The sequence below is a fragment of the Dermochelys coriacea genome, chromosome 27 (genome assembly GCF_009764565.3).
Source record: "Dermochelys coriacea isolate rDerCor1 chromosome 27, rDerCor1.pri.v4, whole genome shotgun sequence".
NCBI lineage: Eukaryota > Metazoa > Chordata > Testudines > Dermochelyidae > Dermochelys > Dermochelys coriacea.
In genome coordinates, this window is record NC_050094.1 from 3,237,334 (window position 1) to 3,261,048 (window position 23,715).

General features: G+C 46.4%; 1 protein-coding gene across 1 annotated transcript in view; it reads left to right on the forward strand.

The window, feature by feature from the left end:
* The first annotated feature begins 597 nt into the window (after positions 1-597).
* Positions 598-23,715, forward strand: part of WNT9B (Wnt family member 9B) — a 59,389-nt gene continuing 36,271 nt past the window's right edge. The window contains exon 1 of the mRNA XM_038386012.2: positions 598-667. Coding sequence (XP_038241940.1) covers positions 600-667 — 68 coding nt within the window. The 5' untranslated portion in view covers positions 598-599. The remainder of the gene's footprint in view (positions 668-23,715) is intronic.

Below are 23,715 nucleotides of genomic sequence, written 5' to 3' on the forward strand. Positions count from 1 at the left end.
TGTTAGGTGTAGACCAGGCCTTGGTGGCCCAGGGACCTGTTGCTGGCTCTTTCTGCTCATCCCTCTGTCTTGAAACTGCCCCCTTGCCAGACAAAGGGCAGAGGCTCCCCCTCTGCCATGCCAGGGAAGCAGGCTGGGACTCAGAGGAGCTGCGGGGAGTTTCTCTCCCGGGGACCTGCTGACAGAGCAAAGGGCCAGGCCCGGGCTATGCACAGGCTCGTCTCAGGGCCCATGGAGCTTGGCCCCCACGAACAAGCTGAGGCGCCCCCAGAGGAGCGAGGGGAGCCCCCCGTGTCCGATGTCCGTGTCCGCCCCCGCTCAGGAGCCTCGGCCCGCTGCTCCCCCGGCTCGGGGCTGCACTGTGCGCGGCCGGGACCCCCGAGGGCCCGGGGCCAGCGAGCGGGGCATGTCCCGGCGGCTCCCCGGCCAGCCCGGCGCTACCAGGCGGGACCTGTCCGGGTGGGGCGGGGCGCGGGCGGCAGGTGAGCAGCCGCCCCCGGGACCACCCGGCTCCCGCCCCGCCCCGCCGGTTTAAAGAGCCGCGGGAGCCCCAGCCGCCGGCTGCTCAGCGCCATGAAGAGCAGCGCCCGGCCGGCACCATGCGCTCCCGGAGCCTGCTGGCCGCCCTGTGCCTCTTGCTGCTGCCCGTCTCCGCCGCCTACTTCGGGTCAGCCCGTCCCGCCCCGCCCCGCTCCCTGCGCCCGCGGTGGGGTCCGGCTCCCTGGGGGGGTCGGGTCGGGGTCGGTGGGCTCCGCGGGGAGATGGCACCGCTGCACAGCCTGGGACGCCGGAGAGTTCCCGGCTGGGCTAACAGTAGCCAAGCCGCTGCTGGGGGAGGCAGCCGGCGGGGCTCTGGGGTGCCCCTTCCCCGGGCTTGTCTGAACAGAACCTGGCCGCCCATCTGCTCAGCGCCGAGCACCTTGCAGCCTCCGGGTCGCCGCAGCTGAACTGATAATGGTCATTCCTCGGGCTAGCCTGGTGTCTGTCGCTGTGGGAAAGACTCGTGTGTGCGGTGGGAAGCGGTGACAGTTCCTTGGTGGTGCGGTTAAATCCAGGAACAGGCGTTCAAAGGGTCTGGGTCTCCGCTCTCTTTCCTTGGGGGTGAGGAGGCTGTTGGGGGGTGGAAGGGAATTTGTCCTGAAATACCCGCCTTGCGGGAGGGCAAAGGCTGTTGCCTGGGTCTGTAGCATGAAAGAAAAATTGTTGTTGGTTGTGGTGGTTCTTGTGAAATCCCTTGTTCAGAGCTGTGTGTTTAAAAGGGGCCTGAATCATTGTCACGCTTGAAATCCAAAAGGCAGCAGCTCCGAGGGCTCCTCTGCCCGGCTGGACAAAGTGTCCCCAAAGCACAGTCAGGCTCTTAACTAAGGCAGCAGAGAGAAAGTGGAGGGACTCTGGATGCCCTTGACCTCTGGCTTTGCTGGCGGATGACATCCATGGAGGTTTTCCTAGTCTTGAGTAGGGGCGACCATAGCCGGCGGCTGGCTTTGGAGGTAGGAGACAGGGAAATGCAAAGGGAATGGCTGTCTCAGCCCAAGTCGTGCTATCTGGGACAATATCCAAGATGTATGTGTGTGTCAGCCCCTGAACTGAGCATCCCGAATCACCACCCGCAAAATAAAGACTTTTTTCTATGTTGATTTTTAAAGATGCCAGCATTAGTTTTAGAACATGCTAGAAAAACAGAATTTCTCCAATAGAAAAAAGTGGATTATTTCTTTTTAATTTGCCTTGCTTGGTTCTGGGAAAACCCTTTCCCGGCAACTGTACAAATTACTTTGCCAATAAGATGTTCCTTTCTATGGCCTTGATCCTGCAAAAACCTATGCCTATGACCTCTGACTGAGCAGTTCTGTTGACTTCAGTGGGGCTGCTTTCAGTGCATCCAGTTACTTACGTGCAGAAGTCTTTGCAAAATCTTTTATTTGCAGGTAGGGTGACCAGACAGCAAGTGCGGAAAAAATCGGGACAGGGTGGGGGGTAATAGGAGCCTATATAAGACACAGCCCCAAATATTGGGACTGTCCCTATAAAATCAGGACATCTGGTCACCCTATTTGCAGGTAGGCGATTCCAACGTATACCTATCTATTGTTTTACAGAACGTAGCGCTCTTAGTGCATGTGGTTGCATTATGAATGTTTGTGAGATGCAGGAAGATGAATACATTTGAACATTGCAATAACCGTCCCTAAAATCCTGAGCCAGATCACCAGCTGAGGAAGTTACGGTAGCTCTATTGAAGTCAATGGACTTGCATCAGCTGAAGATCTGATTCACTGTCTGGGTTCTATCATGCAAACACATACATGAGTCGTTCCAATGAAGAGAACACTTGCATGCGCAAAGTTATTCGTGTTTGCAGGATTGGGGCCTAGGTCATGTTCATTTAACACTTCTTAAAACACTGATTTGGCTACAATTATTTCTTTAAAGAGTTTAAAGGATTTCTTAAATCAGATGGATTTTTAAGTTTGTTTAAAGATGTGATCTACATGATTGTTTCACTTTGCTCAGAGGAATATCCCATATATACTAGCACTTGATGATTGAATATACATCTAAGCACATACCTTGTATAGAACTAAGAATTGGTAGCTGCTGTTTGGATTTCTAGTTACAGGAAGTATGTATTGCCGAGTATACAAAGCAAAAATTAAATATTCTCCTATTTCCTTAACACAAAACAAATATTGAATATTACTCTTGGTGGATTCAGTTGTTTGAGCAACACGAATGATCCCTGGTCTCTTAACAATGACCCTTTGGTTAGTGGAATGCCTATCTAACCTGCCTTGTATTGCCCTGAAATGAAAAATCAGGGGCTGATATTAGCCATTCTCTCTGTTCTGTGTGTCTCCGAGTTTGAGGCTGGAATTTTCTTGCTTTGTTACATTTTGTCCTTGAGGCATAAGCTTTTTTGCAGTGGCACGTGCTGTGCAAGAGCTCTTGCTCCTTAACGTGCAGTATTTAATTGAAAAGAGAACTTTAAAAAGAATTAAAAAATAAATTGAAGCCTGAGTAACAGCTGCATTATTTTTGGGCAGTTGAAGAAAGCCATAATTCATAAGAATGGGATGATATTTCCAGGTGCTGGTTGGGGAAATGGATTATTAGGGAACTGTAATATTTTAGTGGTATAGGCAGGAAATGTTAAAATGAGATTCAGCCGTGACAGATACAATCTAAACTGCAATGTGGCTTAATGGGGGGGGGCATCTTTAACCATCTGTTCCAGTGTTTTGCTGAATAGGGATGGACTGAAGCAGTGTGGTAGCAAGGTGGGAAATGCGTTCCTGCACTTTTGACCTCATGCACTGTATGTGCGAGGTCATGCCTCATGGAGGATGCCATTTTGAACAGAAATGCACTGTGAGCAGGGGGGCAGGGAGTGGAGTACTGGCACTTAAAATCAGGACTACATCCGTGCTTAAATGATTTGTTGAATTGGGGCCTTGGAAAAGGATAATGCGGAAAGAGACCTGATGAACAGCAAATGAGGAGTTTGCACAGTGACGCTTCATTGAAAAGGGCCCTTGTATGCAGTCCAAAGCAACCCAGAAGTCTCCAGTCCGAAAGCAGTGTTAGGCCAGGTCTACACTACAAACTTACATGGGTGTAACTACGTCACTCACCACACCCTGAGCGATGCAGTTCTACCGACCTAACCCCCAGTGGAGACAGCGCTGTGTCGGCAAGAGAGCGTCTCCCATCAACCTAGCTGCCACCTCTTTGAGGTGGATCAACTACGCTGAAGGGAGAAGCTTGCCTGTCGCTGCAGGAGCATCTTCACTAGCGCGCTTGACAGCTGCGCAGGCTAAGCTGCTGTAGCACTGTACGTGTGGACACCTACTTGGAGGAGCTCTGCAGTGTTGAGATAACGGCACGTCTCCTGCCGTGTCGGGTTCTGGCTCTGTCAATGTCAGAGCGAGGTAAGAATTCTTCAGGCAAGGCTGAAGCTGACTAAGACCAGGGAAAGATGATGCTCGTCGACGAGTATTAGGGTGGGCAGGTGCCTGGCTTTTGACCAGAAAGTCCAGCTGAAAGGGGGACCAGACACCTGAAGTCTGGTTACTGCATGCAGGGGAGGCACCGGGTCATCACCCACATGAGCCCCTGCTCAGCCAGGGCCACCTCCTACCTGGTGGCTCCAGCTCCCAGCCCTGGCTCTGCAGGTGGGTCCCTCCTGACCCAGAGAGGAGAGGGGAAAAGCAGTGAGCGAATGGGGGGTGGGGCCTTGGGGCAAGAGGCAGAGAGGTTCCCACACTCCTGCTGGAGTGTCTGGTTTTTAAATGTTACCACGTTGGCAACCCTAACAAGGATATGAAGCAGGAGAATTGTTCAGGGTGATCCAAGGCTGCATAATTAGAAATACAGTCTTAACAGAGAGAATTGTTGTGCAGCTCTTGGGTGAACTCACACCCAGGGCCAGCATTAGACTCACTGGGGCCCAGGGCAGAAACTGAGGAGTGGGTTCCCACCCTGCCTGAGCCCTGCCACCTGGGGCTGAAGCCCTGCTGCCCATAACTTAGGTTTGCGGGGTCCCCTGTGGTGTGAGGCCCCAGACAATTGCCCTGCTTGCTCCCCCACTAATGCTGGCCCTGCTCACACCCAACTGGCACCCAATATGCTCAGCTCTTTGAAAATCGTGTGGGTTGGGTCTACGTGTGTGGAGCAGTTGGCAGGACTGGGGCCAGAGAATAATAAACTCAGACTTGCATTTAACAAGGGAAAGAGGAGTAGAGCAAATGCAATGTGGCTAAGCTAACACTCCTAGTGCATGTTGGAACTTCCTGACTCATTAAATACCTGATCTTGCAACCTTAATTATACATTAGTGCTAGTTTTTTGCAATTAATTTCCTAGAGTTTTTAGGAAAAGAGAAATGAGCCGTGTGGCACAATATGTAGCAATTAAACGGGTGCAGGGCATCTGTGGGAACATGACTTCTGCAACAGGGAGAACTGCATTGAAACTCTCCAAAGAAAAGCTATGTTGAGAGATGGCTCTCCTGCTGTGAACCTCCCAGCCGTGATGCTCGGAGAGCTCAGCTGCCCCCACTTTCCCGAAGCCTGCCCGCTACCCTTTTACCACACTGTGGCCATTAGTTCCTCTAGTAGCACCCCTGTTTCCCCCAATATGTGCAGCACACGCTTGACAGCCATCTCCTTGCTAATGGTGTCCTCCCATCCACACCCACTTCCCCAGCAACAGCTGCCCTCCTCAGGTGCTTCTTACCTTCCCCTGCCTCCTCCCTTCAGCCACTGCTCCTTCCCTTCTATGGTGTGCCCCCAAGACCCCTTCTCCCATGACTGCTGCACAGGTGGGATGCTGGTGCTGAGCTACGGCTCTTCTGGTGAGGGCTCTCAGCCACCCAGCTCCCCCTCTAGCATATTCCACAGCACTAGGGTGCAGGCGGTACTGGGAAGCTCAGAACTCCCTCCAGGGCTAAGAGGGCAGTGGCAGGGAGGCTCTGAAGGGCCCACTGGAGCAAGGACTTGGTCACTAGGCAGTGGTGTGAGGGAACTGTACAGGGCCAGGGGAAACAGCCCCAAAACAGCTGGGTTGGAGGAGGGGCTGGGAGATGGTGGATGGGGTGATTGGATTTGGGGGTGGTGGTGTCTCAATTCCTTTGGAAGAGGAGGGAGTGGGTGAGAACTGATATGGGAACATGGCCTCGGGGAGGGAGTGGTTTGGAATCCTATTGAATCGTGATCAGGGTACTGAGGCTTGACTTTGGGAAGGAGCAGAATTGCTGCAATGAGTGACCAGAGCAGGGGAGTACAGATTGAACTGATTGGGAGGACTGGGGACATAGATCAGAGAACAGGTAGGGAGGTGTAATAGGGTGAATTGTGTGTGGTCAGAGATTGATGGGAGAGGGGGCAACATGAAGGGACTGGACTGGGGAGGACTGCAAAATGGGGCTGGGGAAAGTGGTGAGTGGGTGCTAGGCAGATGTGCGCTAGGGAGGCTTTGAGGGGAACGAGGAGGATCTGGAGGAAGGGAAGGTAATGGGGGAGTGATAGTGTGAGAAGGAGAGCAGTGGGGTGGATATGTCACTCTCTGGAAGTATAAGCAGGTATTTGGGGCCTTGTGTGTGCACTGCATTGGTAATTCAACATAATTTGCCAGTGGCAAGTTACTCTGCTGTGGAATTCCAGAGAAACACAGACTGGAATTGCTGCTTTAAAACTTCACAATCTCCTGAAATGTGGGAATTGCACCTGGCACTCCAGAATGTCCTGCAGCACGGGCCCCTGGGTCTCTCCCCTCTCACTCCCCACTTAATGTTTTTGGGTGACTCTGCAGTTTTTTGAAAGCTTCCCCTTTTTGTCTGGCTTATTCCAGACCTGGGCAAACTCTGCATCCGATGAAGTGAGCTGTAGCTCACGAAAGCTTATGCTCTAATAAATTTGTTAGTCGCTAAGGTGCCACAAGTACTCCTTTCATTTTCTGAACCTGAGACACTCACAAATAGGAGTGGTTGAAAGAGTTGTGAACATGTGGGATCTTTTTTCTCTTTGCCATGCATTATTTAGATGTGGGCTAGACTCACTGCTGTACAAGGAGCAATTGGCTTTTTTAGCCTCCCTATTCATCTTGGTGATCAAAACTTCCAGTGCTTCTTGGCATCCAGTAATTCTGCAGTGAATGGGCTACTACAAATGCAGACGATGGGCCAGTTTGTCTATCTTGCCTCACAAGTACATGTCAGGAGCTGCTTCAGTGCTTCTCTGAAACCTCTCCCAAGATTAAAATCCTGACCTATGCAGGGAGCATTGAGGTACCCTGGAGTTTCACTCTGTGCTGATACACAGATCCTCTGCTGGTCCTTCTCACTCGGTGGCCTCTGGAGATGTTGGATCTTTTGTATGGCAAAGCTCCAGTCATGTTCCCACTGAAGTTAATGGGACTTGTGTGTTGATTTCAGTGAGAGCAGAATTTGGCCTTTAACTTGGTTTGTGCTTGTCTTTCCTTTTAGAAATGTCTGGATGAGTCACATATGACAAAAGCTCTCCTCTAGCCCAAGCTGGCCTAGGTTTTGTGGGGGTCTTGTTTGCCTTACAGCACACAGGGACTTGGGAATGTTTGTTGCCTACATAGCACCCTGGAGGAGGTAGGTCCTGGGGTAGTGTTGGGGGTGAGTGAGAATAGCAGTCCCCTTTCAAGCCGTGCTTTCCTTATAGATTTTTAAGGCAAGAAGGGACAATTCTGATAATCTAATCTGCCCTCCTGCACATTTTAGGCCACAGAAACTCACCCACTCCCTCCAGTAACTTAGCCAGAGGTTATGGGTCTATTACAGAAGTCCTCAAATCAAGACTTCAAGTTACCGAGAATCTATCATTTTACACTAGTTTAAACCTGCAAGTGATCTGTGGCCCATGCTGCTGAGGAAGGTGAAACACCCCAGGGTCTCTGCCAATCTGATCTAGGGGAAAATTCCTTCCCAACTGCAAATCTGGCCATCAGTTAGACCCTGAGCATTCAGCAAGACTCACCAGCCAGACACCTGGGAAAGAATTCTCCATAGTAACTCAGAGCTCTCCCCATCTAGTATCCCATCTCTGGCCATTGGAGATATTTGCTACTAGCACTTGCAGATCAGCTATGTTCCATTGTTGGCAATCTCATCACCCCATCCCCTCCATCAATTTACCAAACTCAGTCTTGAAGTCAGTTAAATTTTTTTTGCCCCCACTGCTCCACTTAGAAGGTTGTTCCAGAATTTCACTCCTCTAATGGTTAGTAAACTTCATCTTCTGCCTCCCTGGTATTTATCCCTCTGATGTATTTATAGAGAGAATTCATAGCTCCCCGGAGCCGCCTTTTGGTTAGGCTAAACAAGCCAAGTTCTTTAAGTCTTGTCTTTCCATTCCTCTGCTCATCCTAGTAGCCCTTCTCTGCACCTGTTCCAGTTTGAGTTCATCTTTCTTGAACATGGGAGACCAGAACTGCACGCAGTATTCTAGGTGAGGTCTCACCAGTGCCTTGTATAATGGTACTAACACTTCATTATCTCTCCTGGAAATACCTCGCCTGATGTATCCTAGGATTGCATGAGCCTTTTTATGAGCTGCCAGTGTGATGGGGCCATGAGTCATCCTGCGATCAGCCAAAGCACCCAGGTTTTTCTCCTCCTAGGTCGTTTCCAACTAATGAGTCCCCAGCTTATAGTAAAAATTCTTGTTAGTCCCTAGGTGCATGACTTTGAACTATTACATTTTATCCCATTTCTATTACTCCAGTTTACAAGGTTGTGCAGATTTTGTATGATATTCCAGTCCTCTTCCTATTGACAATACCTCCCAACTTGATGTCATCTGTAAATTTTCTTAGCACATTCCCACTTTCTGTGCCAATGTCATTAATAAAAATATTAAATAAGATTGGTCCCATGACCAATCACAGAGAATCTACTAGTAATCTCCCCCCAGCCTGACAGTTCACCTTTCAGTATGACCCACTATAGTCTCCCCTTTTAACCAGTTCCTTAGACACCTTTCAATTCTCACATTAATCCCCATCTTCTCCAATTTAGCTCATAATTTCCCACGTGGAACTCTATCAAATGCCTTACTGAAATCCAGGTAAATTAGATCTACTGCATTTCCTCTGTCTAAAAAAGTTATCTTCTTAAAAAAAAAATGCACCAGACCAACCTGATCTATCTACCTTTTGTAAAACCATGTTGTATTTTATCTCAGTTACTATTTGTCCTTAACTACTTTCTTTTAAAATTTGTTCCAAGACCTTGCATACAATTGAGGTCAAACTAATTGTAGTGTGACTCAATTGTATGTATGCCTGTAGTTTCCTTGATCACTTTCACCCCTAGTTTTTTAAAAAAAGGTACTATATTAGCAATTCTCCAATCATAGGGTATGTCCCCTGAGTTTATAGATTCATTAAAAATCCTTGCTATTGAGCTTGTAATTTCATGTGACAGTTAGAACATAAGAATGGTCATACTGGGTCAGACCAAAGGTCCATCTAGCCCAGTATCCTGTCTTCATTCCCTCTGGGGCACCTGGCATTCGCCATTGTCTGAACAGAACAGGTAATCACCAATGATCCATCCCCTGTCACCCATTCACAGCATCCGATGAAGTGAGCTGTAGCTCACGAAAGCTTATGCTCTAATAAATTTGTTAGTCTCTAAGGTGCCACAAGTCCTCCTTTTCTTTTTGCGAATACAGACCAACACGGCTGCTACTCGGAAACCAGAGGCTAGGGACACCATCCCTGCCCACCCTGGCTAATATTCATTGATGGACTTATCCTCCATGAATTTATCTAGTTCTTTCTATGCCTGCCCCCCACCCCGCTTTAGTCTGATTAAGCTGTTTGAGTTTGACTTCCACCTCTGACGTGGTAATTTCTACTTCCATGTCTTCATTTCCATTAGCCACCCTGCTACTATTCCTAAGCTCCTCATTGCCTTTATTAAAAAGTGAAGCAAAGTATTTATTGAGGTGTTGGACCATGCCGAGATTCTTTAATCTCCACCCCATCCTCAGTGCTTAGCGGTCCCACTTCTTTCCTTGATTTCTTTTTATTTATATGGCTAAAGAACCTTTTACTGTTGGTTTTAATTGCCTTTGCAAGGCCCAACTCTGCTTGGCTTTTGGCAGTTCTCACTTTTCCCTGCACTATGACCTCCAAGAGGTAGTTTTCCTTGCTGATTCTGCCCATCTTCCATTCCATTGTAGGCTTTCTGCTTTCTCCATCACCTGTGTGAGATGCTTGGTCTGCAACCCTTCCCTATGAGGATCTCCCCCGCCCCCCCCTTGCTTGGGATGCAGGCTTCAGACAGCTTCTGTAACTTTTGACTTAATAATGCCAAGCCGCCTCCACATTCAAACCTTGTTCTTCAGTCCAGTCCATTTTCCTAACTAATTCTCTTAAATTTTTAGAGTTTTCCCTTTTAAAATCAAGGACCCTCATTATGGATCTATTTTTTTTAATCCTTCCATTTAGTTTAAATTAAATTAGCTCACAATCACTCGAACCAAGGTTGTCCCCTTCAACAAGTATTATGAGGTCCTCACTACTCACCATTACCAAATCTACAATCGCATCACCCTATGTTGGTTTGGTGAATATTTGGTAAAGAAATCTGTTGGCTATCGCATCCAAGAAAATCTAGGCCCTGCCATTGTTAGTAGCACTTGTCTTCCAATCTATATCAGCAAATTAGTCTCCCATAATCACACAATTCCCAGTAGGATTTATTTCATTAAAAACACTAGAGGTCTCTATCCATATCCAGATTGGATCCTAGGGTCTATAGCACACCCCAAGCACTATCCCAGGGGAGCCTCTGGTAGTTTTCTTCCACAAAGTGTTTTTGACCCAATCAGACTTTTATCCATTCCATCACTTCTAATTTTTTTAAATCTCCCTCATCACTACTATACAATGGTACTCCACCACCTTTCCCTTTTTTTTGTATTTCCTGAACAGCCCATACCCTCCAATCCCTGTACTCCAGTCATGACTATTATTCCACCATGTTTATTATCCCTCTAATACATGGTTTCATTTCCTGCATCAGTAGTTCTAGTTCCTCCGTTTTCTTACCCAGGCTACTTGCACTGGTGTACAAACATCCTAGTTTCTGCTTGGCTTCAACTAGGTTTCTCACCCAGTTGGGAAGTCGCTCTACTGCCAGTATCTCCTATCTGACTATTAACATCATTGGTATAGGCACTATCTTTCCTCTCAATGTCCATTCTCCTACCCCCTGCTATTGCTTTCTCTATTACTGTATCTCTATTTTTTTATTTTCTTCCTAGTCAGTGTTTAGAATCAAGTATGGAGATTAATTGATCATCTCCCCTGAGTTCCTAGTTTTTAATCCATTGTGATAACCTCCATCCCAGAAGACTTTCCCTCCCTATTCAGGTGGAATACATCCCATTTGAACAGTCCTCTGTTGTGAATGAGGATCGCACAAGTGCTTAAATGTTGAACTTTGACTCTTAACTGCCAGCGTAGGTTCCTAAGTTCTTTTGTTGTACCTCTAGACCTTGGAGACGCTAAACATTAGCACTGAAATACTGACAGCTTCGAGAAGTACATGTGCCAGTCCCAAAGCAGTAAGCTCTGCCCTTCATTATTCTGAGGTTCTGTGTACGTTCTTGGATCTGGCCTTTTAGGGGGCACCTTTAAATCAAGATTGTATGGGCATTAGATTTGTGGCTCTTCTTATGAAAGGAGTTTGCACCAGTTGTAATGATTGGGAGTGTTGGAGTGCACTAGGCCTTTGAGATGCTAGTAGTGTGCCAGGTGTACTAAGACTCAGAGGCAAGCATTGTAGGTGTTTCAGGAGCTAGGCCTTGTGGGTTCTGTTAAGTGCTCAGGGTATTTTACAAGGGCTGGTAGGAAAGGGAAAGGTTGCAAATACCCTGGTTACAGAAGCTGAAATAATTCTGGTTGAAGTGAGCAATAGAGGTTCCTGTTTGGGTCCCTGGGGCAGTCCCATCCAGTGTCAGGGTCCTTCAGGCCTAGGGCTTGGAATTTTTAGTCAAGCCAATAGGAGACTGAGGGTTTCCAAGCCAGGCTCAGTTAGCATCTCTGCCTGGCTCCTTGCCCAGCCATTGCTGCTCCCCCATAAGTCCCACACAGACCTGCATTCAGTGGTAATGTCCGGGAGTCCCAACCTGTTCCACACACAGCTTCTGCATGGGGCTTTTCTGCAGCTCCTGGCTTGCCATGCGGCTGCTGCTTCACCGCTCACCCTCCTACCCACCCAAGCCTGGGCATTTCCTGGTTCTGGACGCTTCCTCTTACCTGGCCTGGGGAAGTGCAGTGGGGAAGGGGCTGATAGGAATTGTAGCTGCTGTTCTTAGCAGATCCATAATACAGGCTCACAAGGGCAGTGAGTAAAGACATAGGCACTGCAGATCCATTGCGTATGGCCCCAGCTTATGGAAAATGTGTATATATATTTTCCATATTTTAATGAAAGTTTAGTCCTCATGACTGGTAAGAAAAGCTTGAAAACATGACCTGAGTATAATTGATATGATGACCTCTTCCAGAGCATGCAAGGAGCCTGAAACAATAGCACCGAGGGCCATGAAGTGCCCTGTATGTTTTTCTGGGTGTTAATGTCAAGCCCCACTGCTCTGGGGAGTCAGGCCAACCCCACCTCAACAGATCCCTCTCTGGCAGGAGGCCCTACCCAAGCGCATGCTCGGCAGCAAGCGGGTACATACTGTGGGTCACTGCTTCTACCGTTCTTGCCTTTTGAGGGTAGAGAGGGAACCCTTGCTGATATTTCCCTGTTGCTGCTCTTAAAAGGATAAGGAGCCCTATGCCACTGCCCTCTCAGGTAGGGGGCAGAATGGCAGGGGGCCCTATGTTGTGATGTACGTAGGGTCCTGTATTTCCTTATTCGTCCTGGGCTCCTTGGCCAAAACTCCCTTTCTGAGTGTTGTGTGTTTCTGTGCACTGGTTGGCTGTTGGCCACACCCCAGAGGTAGCTGCATTTGAATGGGGCATATGTATGTAACATGGAAAGCCCTTTGAGGTAAAACATATAACGCTGTTGTGGCTCCTCTGCTTTGGCTATTCTTGTGATTCTTGCTTATGCAGAACTCCTTTCTGGAGGATTGGGGGAAGGAAGGAGAACTCTTCCCAAGAGACTTAAAGATCTTGATGAGCCAATTGGAACTTGGGGGAGCCAATTCTCTACCCTGCCCCTGTTGCATGAAACCAACAAATCCTGACTAGAACTGAATTGCTGAAGTTGGACCTTCCCCCCCCATGTTTATATTATTAAATAGCCACAGCCATTTAGAAAAGTCATGGTGATCAGTACATAGTAGTGAACTTCTGGAAGGTAGTACCCAGATTTTCCTGCTGCAAAAGCTTGGGCCTTTGCTAAATAAGAATCTCCATGAGCAGTGAGGGGACTATGACATATGTGGTTCTGTGCCTGATGGGTGGCATCAGTGGTACACTACCACAATGGTAGTTTTATATAGCCTGCCAATATAGTGTCTGCTTGCTGATTCATGTAAAACATCTGGAAGATCATCATCTGATAGGGTCTAACCAGCACAGATTTTGAAAAGGGAAATTGTATTGCTAATCTCTCAATTTTTTTGTGTCAATATAGTAGTAGGTCAACCAGTTCTCCTTGATCCATCTTATTTGGACTTTCAAATGGCCTTTTGACAGAATCTTGTATGAGAGGTAGTAGCAGCCATTATGGTCATGGATCAAAAATTGGCTGAGAGGTGAGAAACAGTACAATTACATGGGCAATTTTCATCAACATAAGAACAGAGGGAGACTGGAAATAATTAAAAGATGGCCAGTTCAAAACAGATGAGAGGAAATATCTCCAAGCAATGTGTAATTAGACTGTGGAACTCCCTGCCACAGGAAGCAATTGAGGCCAAGAATGTAGCAAGATTAAAAAAGATTAGACACTTCTATGGATAACAAGAATATGCAGAGTTACAATAGTTAATGCTAACAAGCTTTTGAAGAGCTATAAAACTTCATGCTTCAGGGCTGAAAACCAATCTCTAACTATAGGGGTTAGTAGGAGACCTAATATGGGCAGGTGGGAGTGGATTATCCCATATCTGCCTAATAAAGGTTTCTTGTACTTTCCTCTGAAGCATCTGGTGATTGCCATTGTCAGAGACAGGACACTGGCCTAGATGGACCATGGGTCTGATCCAGTCTGGCAGTTCCTGTTTTCACTGGCTCCTACTGAGACAGGCTGTTGTAGGTACTGAACTCAGCTGGCACTACTACATCTGTGTATAAACTGATGCCACTCGACTTTCCTATTGCAACATTTTCACAAATGAATACCGTTCTTGATGTGCTCATCTCCTATAAAATCTGAAAAATCATACCTTAACCATTGGACCAGTCTTAATCCAGGTCAGGGAAATGGCACCAGTAGCTTGACTTTGTATGTAGCTGTGCAGAAATGGCCTTGAGACTGTGACAAACTCCTCTGCATGTAGAAATCCTCATGAGAAAAGCGGTCCTAGTGAGAGGTGGTCCCCCCACCCCCAGAAAACTGAAATTTGGAGAATTCTCTAAAGCTCCCTTTAACCCTTTTGTAGATGGCCAGACCAAGGGTTGGTCCCATAAGTTACTAAGCATGCTTCATTTCTGCTGACGTCAGCAGGGATGGAGATCACTTGGCACCTCACAGGATCAGGCTCTCATTTAAAAAAAATCTCTTGTAGCTGGAATGTGCCTGGAAAGAAATTAAAGCAAAATGATGCATTTAACAAAGTGCTCAGACAGAAAAGCAGAGAACAGAGTTGAGATCTTTCTTGTCTTTCAAAATTGTTAACAGATGTGAATTAGTGTGAAGATCTTTGCTTTTTGCTGTATGATCTGGTCTTCGATTATAAATAGAGTTGCCAAGCAATTAAAAAAATTAATCGTGATGAATAGTGTGATTAATCACACTGTTAAACAATAATAGAATACCATTTATTTAAATATTTTGGATGTTTTCTACATTCTCAAATATATTGATTTCAATTACAACACAGAATACAAAATGTACAGTGCTCACTTTATATTTCTTTTTGATTACAAGTATTTGCCCTCTAAAAAAACAACAAAAAATATTTTTCAATTCACCTAATACAAGTACTGTAGTGCAATCTCTTTAAATGAAAGTTGAACTTACAAATGTAGAATAATGTGCGAAAAAATTACACTCAAAAATAAAATAATGTAAAACTTTAGAGCCTACAAAGTCCACTCAGTCCTACTTCTTGTTCAGTCAATTGCTCAGGCAAACAAGTTTGTTTACATTTGCAGATCATGCAGCCCACTTCTTGTTTACAATGCCACCTGAAAGTGAGAACAGGCATTCTCCTAGCACTGTTGTAGCCGGTGTAGCAAGATATTTATGTGCCAGATGCACTAAAGATTCATATATCCCTTCATGCTTCAACCACCATTCCAGGGAATATGCATCCATGCTGATGACTGGTTCTGCTTGATAATAACCCAAAGTAGCGTGGACCAACACATGTTCACTTTCATTATCTGAGTCAGATGCCACCAGCAGAAGGTTTGTCAAGGCTGATTCCCCACTCTGGCACTTCGAGAGCAGACGGTGGGGATCCGCAAGGATTTTAAAAATTAATACTGGCCACTCCAGGCTGGTATTAAACTCCCAAGGTCACAGCTTCTCTCTGACCTCAGATGGGTAGATGCTGCCACCATCCAAATGCAAAAAAAACCCCTTTGAACTCTCCTGTATAATAGTGTGACCCAGGAACCTCTTAATGCTAACTGGCAAGGGGCTGCATAGGGGTTACAAGAATCTTGCGTCTCTAGTATTTATGGTCTTGCTTACCAAAAGAATCATGTGAGATCTTGAATAAAAGCTTGTCACATCAATATCCTTGTGAAATGTATGTATTGATACTATGGAAGGAGTTATGTATATTTAGTGAAGATATGTTCTTAACATCTGTGTCGAAGGACTGGTCATCAGAACAGGTGGAAGAAAGGCTTTCTGTCAGACGAGATGTTGATCCATCTGTCTGTTTACATGTAAACTGAGTATTGGCTCATTTGCACTGGGTCTCCCACCACCCGTCTGAACTGAATGCAAATGAAGGTTTGTGGAGACTTCAAAAAGAAACTAACAGGAAGGGGAAAAACAGTAGGGGAGAGAACCCTATCTGGAGGCATGGAGCCTTGATGTACTATATTTGGGAGGCAAGAAAGATACCCTACCACCTTTTGCTGAGTAAGTAAAAGGATAGTGACCTTGCTTTATGAAAAAGGGGGTCTCAGTTGGGCTTGGTTGAAAAACTGGTGTGGACTTTGGGTGACAGAAGCTCCTTTAGATAGAAGGATAACACGTTAGTTAAGTTTAGTCCCTAGAAAGCATATTATGATTTTGTTTTATATGTAACCATTGTTATCCACCATCTTTTGTATCTCTGTTCTTTGATACTCTTGCCTATATTTATAGTGACAATAGGAGTAAGTGCTGTGGTGTGAAGCAAAGTGGTGGTACTGAGTTGACTGTTACAAGTTGGTGTGTACTGTTCCTCTGGGAACAGCACACCTGGTAATTCTGTGAGCATTCAGTGGCTCTGGGGTTGAACATACCAGGAATGCTCCAGAGGCTATAGGGCTGGTGTGCACCTGTTGCTATCTGTACAGAGAGAACAAGGCCTGGCAGGTCAGGCTTGTCCTGCCAGAGGCTGGTGATTTCAGGGAGCTGACCCACACCAGGCACAGACAAGACTGCTTCATGCTAAGGGCAGGTGGTGGTGAGGAGTGTCTCAATGCTGGGTACCCTTGAGGAGCGTCACACATGAGCCTTAGGATTTCCCTGAATTAATCCCTCTTTGAATTGCCAGTGTCTTTTTTTTTTTTTTTTTTTTTTTTTTTTTTTTTTTTAAGAAAAACACCCAATCGTGGTTTTAAAACTTCCAGTGATGAAGGATCCACCACAGCTCTTGGTAAAATGCTCAATGGCTTATTACCCTCACTGTTAAGATGGTTTTTAAATTTTTTAAAAATTTTTATTTCTAGTCTGAATTTTCTAGCTCCAACTTCTAGCAGTTGGATCTTGTTATACTTTTTGTCTGCTAGATTGAAGAAACCTCTATTATCAAATTTCTGTTCCCCATCTAGGAATTTATGGATTGTGTTAGTCACCCCTTTACCTTCTTTTTGAGAAGCTAAACGGAATCTGTCACTACAAGACATGTTTATTCCTGAGGCTCTTCTCTGAACCCCCTCCAATTTATCAACATCCTTCTTGAATTGTGGATGCCGGAACTGATACAATATTCCCTCAGCAGTCACATCAGTGCAAAATAGTTACTATAACCTCTCTACTCTTACTCAGTATTGCCATCTTGATACTTCCAAGGACTGTTACGCTGTTGGCCACCACAACCCATTGGGAACTAATGTTCAGCTGATTATCCCCCATGAACATCAAGTGTTTTTTCAGGATCACTGCTCCCAGGGTAGAGTTCCCATCCTGCAAACATGGCTTACATTCTTTGTTCCTAGGTGTATGACCTTTTATATTTGGGTATATCGAAACACATACGGTTTGCTTACACCAAGTGACCCAGATCACTCCGAGTCCCTTTATTATTTATCACTCCCTCAATCTGTCATCTGTAAACTTGATTGGTAATTTCTTTTTTCTTCCAGATCTCTGATTTAAAATATTAAATAGTGTAGGGCCGAGAACTGATCCCTGCAGTTAAGGTCAAAAGTCTCCACTAATTTTGGGTGCCCAAATTGAGACACTTGGGACCTGATTTTATGTAGCTCTTTATATATTCAAAGCACTGCTCCCACTGTCTCTTCAGCTCAGCACCCCATAGTGTCAAGACCTGTAGAGTTCTACTGAGTGTTTTGAAACCTCCTCTGCCCAGACCTCACCATTGTCTTGGGGGAGTCCCTGCATAGTGGGGCACTCCCCCTTGCCATGCAGGGTTGGGTTTGACTTGCTGCTATAGGGAGACCTTCATGACCTGAGGAATTGGTGCCTAGTAATGCTACTTTGTATGGTCTATAAGGCTTATCATGTTTCCCAGCATGGATTTCAGCTGCAGACATGATCTACCTCAACCAGACCTATGATGTCCTGGACCAGACTATTTTTGACAACTTGTGTCAAGTCCAGGACCTTCTCCATCTGGTGTGTAGGGATGGCCCTTCAACCAGGGGAAGGAATTTGATAGGGTGGATGACAGATACCTTATGGGCACTCTGTGTGGGTTTTGGGTTCACTCTTCATTTTGTGGGGTTCCTCCAGGTGCCATATGCCTCTGCAGAGTGTCTGGTCAAGTTCAACTGGGCCCTGACTGAACCTGTCACCTTTGCTTATGGAGTATGTCAGGGCTGCCCTCTGTCTGGCTGTTGTCGCTGAGCCCGTCCTCTATCCTTTGTAAGAGACTGATAGGGTTGTAACTCGGCAACCTGGCTATGAATGACCTGTTGCTATATGCCAATGAGGTGCTCTTCATGGCCCTGGTCTGGATGGATCTGGTGCAGGTGGAGGCCTCCTAAGCCATCTCTTTGGTTTGCTGGCCTCCATCTGGGTCAAGACCTCTGGCCTGATGGTCAGCAATGGGGGCAGGTGGGTTCCCTCCTACCAACAATCCACACCACCCAAAGGGACACAGGTCCATTGTTTTCTCTGAGCATCTACCCTCTGCCACTGACCCTTCTCCACTAGTCAGTTGGAGAGACTTGAGGCCAGGGTGTCTGTCTGATTGTATGGGTGGCTGCTCTGGTGCCTTTCCCTTCAAGAGGAATGCTGGTCTTCAACCAGCTAGTCCTGCCCACAGTCTGGTACTTGTTCAGTGCCCTGGCCAGCCTCCAGAGAAAGGTCTTTGAGTTCTTCTGGCCAGGAAAGCAGTGGGTCTTTGTGGTTATCTGGAGTGTGTCTCTGGGAGAGGTTGGACAGGGCCTGGTTTGCATTCACAGTCAAGTCCATATGTTTGCCCTCTAGGCCCTGCAGAGACTTCTTTATCGTGCCTGTAGTCTGGCATGGAGCCAGTAAGGGCCTGACTTCCACTGTCTCCTTCAAGGGTTGCAATAAGACTGTCAGCAATTTTGTCTCCATCCAAGAGGTCTCCTCTGAGACCTCTTTGAGCTGCTGGTCTTCTACCAGGACCTCCTCAGGACCTGGAAATTGGCATAGGTCTGTTGTAGCTGCTGAAGGTGCAGACTCCTTGCTGAGCTTGCAGCATAAGCCACATCTCATGGCACAGGTGGCAGCCCCTTTATGCACTGGAGGTTGGTCCCAGCTGGTGTCTCCAGAGTCAAGCTTCCTGGACTATTGTCAGTGGGACTGAGTGGAGTGTGTGGCGCTTGCTCAGTGCATGGGATTGCCCATCCCTTGTCTCTCCACACCATGTGCTCCTGGAGGTGAAGGCTGTCTTCTCCCTGCTTCTCTTAATTATCTAAAGAGGATGGTCTCCGCCTGCCTTGGCCCTCTGGAACTTGATGTCAGACTTCTGCCCTGTGATTTTTTTTTTTTCCCCTGCCCCCAGCTGCCTCCAGCACACTGCCCAGTTGGGTTTATTGAGATTCAGCCTGTCCATCCATGAGCCACGTTACAAAAACAGCTGTACATGCTTGTGCTCCAAAGCATACATTTTTGTCCCTAGTGTCCTGTCTTGATACTAAGTGGCAGAACCTCCTCCCACTTGTGGAGGGCAAGAGCACTCAGTGGGTCAGCCTCTAGCCCACCTTTGTTCCACAGCCCGCTGGGGACATAGGTTGGTACTACCTTCACAGAGCCATGAGCATAGGGAGGGGAGAGGTTAGCATTGTTTGACAGATACAGAATGTTCCTGCAATATCTTTAGGAGATCTTCTTGAATTAAGTTTAAGTATCTTTGGAGTCCATTGTATTAAATGTAAAGGGTCTGTATTAGGTGCCTGGATGATCCAACGACTTTACTGAGCATTGTGGCAGACAGAAATGAACTTATGGCACAATATGTATGAAATGGATTTCCTGGCAAAACCCAACCCTTTGAAACTACAGCCTAAGGGGACGGTGATTGTATTCTGATTACCTGTTCCTAGGGTCCCAAGATCAAAGTCCCAAATTGTATAAAAAGGGACTCTGATTCATGGGGATGCTTGTTCTGAGCTAACAGCTGTTATGAACTTGTACCCACAGAAAACTTCCCAAGTGGAGTTTGAAGGACTGATCATCTGCCATTCCCTTTGTTGGAGTTGGAATGATCTTGGTAAGCTGATTAGCATGTATGAAGGTTTTTAATGTTTTCCCTGTAATGCTTTTACCTTAACAATAAACATGCTTGCTTGCTTAGAAAGGGCTTTGTGGTGACTTTTGAGGGCAGTTTATTGCCTCTGAGGAGAAGGCAAAGCTGCCTAGTTGGGTCATCTGATTTAGAATCATAGCGTTAGAAGGGACCTGAAGGGTCATCTAGTCTAGCCCCCAGCCAAGATGCAGGATTTGTGTGACTTGCTAGGAAACTCTGTGTAGGCAGGGAATTGTGCAGTCTGGAAAAACCCCAGTCAGGAGGCATAGACCTCCTCTGTTTGCCAGAAGCTGGGAATGGGCGAGAGGGGATGGATCACTTGATTACCTGTTCTGTTCATTCCCTCTGAAGCACCTGGCATTGGCCACTGTTGGAAGACAGGACACTGGGCTAGATGGACCCTTGGTCTGACCCAGTGTGGCCCTTCTTATATTTGAGAGATGAAGGTTGAGGAGCAGGTGTCCTAGAGAGAGCGTGCTCTTGCTGGGCCACAGAGGGGGAATACAGGTGCAGTTGCCCTGAACTGTGACAACGTTTACAGAATCTCTCCCCCACCCCCTGCAATGCGTGCGCGCGCTCGCTCGCTCTCTCGTTCCTTCTTTGACAAGAGAGGTCTGGCGCATTTGCAGTGTGCCAGGTTGCACCCTCCTGAGCCTTATGTTAGGTTCTAGCTGCACTCAACTTGAATCCCATCCATGGCCTGACCAAAGTCTTGGGACCACCTTGTTAATCTCCTCCTAGCCCTGGCCCAAATGGCCATCTATCCATCAAGGAGGGGGCTAGATGGGGGTGCTTCTTTGTGACTGTGGAGCCCACTTCTGATCACTCGTTAGTTCATATGTCTAGGTAGAGTTCCTCTGGATGGTGTCACTGATTCCTTGGACTCCTGTATGGAGAACTGGTGCTGTTCAGAGTTCTCTGCTTAGTGTCCCCTTTTTGGTACCCGATTTTGATCTGTTGACTCCTCTTCCTGTTTGTTCATTAGTCTACCCCTGTAATCAACTGCATTCTGGGTTCATTTTTGTTGTGGGTGTGTCTAGGCCCATTTCTACCTAAAATTCAAAAAGGCCTGAATGAGGCATCGTTCTGGCAGGGGGAAGGTGACCAAAGTCAGCAGTGTGCCCTTGTTGCCAAGAAGGCCAATGGCATTTTGGGTTGTATAAGTAGGGGCATAGCGAGCAGATCGAGGGACGTGATCGTTCCCCTCTATTCGACACTGGTGAGGCCTCATCTGGAGTACTGTGTCCAGTTTTGGGCCCCACACTACAGGAAGGATGTGGATAAATTGGAAAGAGTACAACGAAGGGCAACGAAAATGATTAGGGGTCTAGAGCACATGACTTATGAGGAGAGGCTGAGGGAGCTGGGATTGTTTAGTCTGCAGAAGAGAAGAATGAGGGGGGATTTGATAGCTGCTTTCAACTACCTGAAAGGGGGTTTCAAAGAGGATGGCTCTAGACTGTTCTCAATGGTAGCAGATGACAGAACGAGGAGTAATGGTCTCAAGTTGCAATGGGGGAGGTTTAGATTGGATATTAGGAAAAACTTTTTCACTAAGAGGGTGGTGAAACACTGGAATGCGTTACCTAGGGAGGTGGTAGAATCTCCTTCCTTAGAGGTTTTTAAGGTCAGGCTTGACAAAGCCCTAGCTGGGATGATTTAACTGGGACTTGGTCCTGCTTTGAGCAGGGGGTTGGACTAGATGACCTTCTGGGGTCCCTTCCAACCCTGATATTCTATGATTCTATGATTTAATTACTCTTATAATATGTATGCACAAGCGGGCCAAATTAAGGTTCTACAGTCAAACCTTAATTCTGGCACTTCTTAACTTTGAGTGCAGCACTAATAAGTGACCTTAATGATCGTTTAACATAGCTTTTTGTGTGCAACTTACTAGGCTTTTTGAAAATGCAAACGGAAAAAACAAATTCAATCATGTGGCATCATATTGACACCTGCATGAGCCAACGGCAGGGTTGGAACCTTTTATCCATCTAACAGACCTCGGTCACTTTTTCATAGATTCCAAGGCTAGAAAGGACCATTGTGTTAATCTTGTCTGACCTCCTGAATGAAACAGACCAGAGAACTGCTGTGAAATATTTCCTACAGCAGATCTTCTAGAACAACATTGTCTTGATTTTAAAAATTGTCAGTGATGAAGCTAAAGGAGTAACTGATAGCAGTAGGTTGTCCTACATGGACCAGCACTGGCGGGGGGAATGAATCTTGTGCTTTGCTAGTAGGTTTCATAGATGTGCTGACAGCAGAGGAATGGTGAGACTTGGGAATCTTGGGTTGTATTCCAGACACTGGAGAGGATTGTGCCCTAGTGGGCACAGATGCTTTTGCCAAAAACTTGATACGTTTTGTACAATCCTATCCGTCCTATCCTAGTCTTATGTTTCTTCCTCACCCCTGGCTCTTTGTCCCAGTCTTCATTCCTCAGGCTTCTCATTCCAGGGGAATCTTTGAATAGGAGTAGAGTTGATTTTATCTCTGTGTGACACTGATGCAATCACTGTTGGAATACAATGTCCATTTCTCATGTCAACAATTCAAGAAGGATGTTGAAAAATTGGAGAGGGTTCAGAGAAGAGCCACAAGAATGATTAAAGGATTAGAAAACCTGCCTTATAATAATAGACTCAATTAACTCAACTTGTTTAACAAATAGAAGGTTAAGAGGTGGCTTGATTAGTCTGTTAGTACCTACATGGGGAACAAATATATTTAATAAAGGACTGTTTAGATTAGCAGAGAAAGGGATAACACAATCCAATGGCTTTAAAGTTGAAGCTAGACAAATTTGGGCTGGAAATAAGGTATAAATATTTAACAGTGAGTGCAATTAACCATTACAACAACTTAACAAGGGAGGTAGAGGATATTCCATCACTCATAATTTTTTAAATCTCGATTGGATGTTTCTCTAAAGGATTTCCAGTAGGAATTATATTGGAGCTGTTCTCTGGCCTGTACTATACAGGAGGTCAGACTAGATGATTTCAATGGTCCCTCCTGGTCTTGGAATCTATTAATCAATCCCCTGTCCAGCTAATTCCCATTCCCAGCTCCTCACCAGAGTTCACTGCCATTGTCCCCTTCCCTCTCCTGAGTCTGTTCTCTCCCTACACTCCAGTCCCAGTTTCACCAGGCTCCTCCCAATCTACTACTTTCACTCCGTTCCCTGTTTCCTGGCCATATTGACTTTTTTGTTCTCTGCGTTTGGATCTGATGACTTCGTCCTTCATGTTGGCCAGATGCCATCTGGGACATCATTCTGAGCACAGTTCTGTTCTGGTGTCCATCCCCATCCTGGCCCACAGTTAAAATTGCAGGGAAATCTGGCTTCCCCCTGTAGCTTTGGCATATGCAGATGCTCTGAACAGGGAGTATGTGCAGTCCACTCACAAGTGAGAGCTGTGAAGGGATGGAGCATGCTCTGTGGGGATAGCATATGTACATCCTGGCTTGCACCAGGAGTTGAGGGGCTAGAGCATGTCCGATGAGGATTGAATCTTCAGAGATTTTACCTGCCAAACTCTAACAAGTATCCAGTGAGCATGTACAAACTGGTTCTTTTTCTTCAAAGGTAATTTGGCTGAATCTGGACAGACTTTTACAGAGATAGTAAAAGGCACATACTGGACAAAGGCCACCTCCTGCCAAATTTCAAGTCTGTGCTCCAAAATGTGGGTTACTGGAGTTTTTTAAAGAAAATGTCATCAGAATTCTGTAAAAATAAGCCAAACAGTGTGGTGGTGGTGGTGGCTTTTTTTTTTTCCCCCAGCCTCATTTTTGGAAATGACAGAACTGTTTTGGCTCTGATTTTTCCAAGACAATTCAGCCTGAGACAGTTACCTGGCATGGAAAATTTCAGTCCAGTTAAATTCTTGCAAAGTTTTAAGACCCTGTTTCAGTT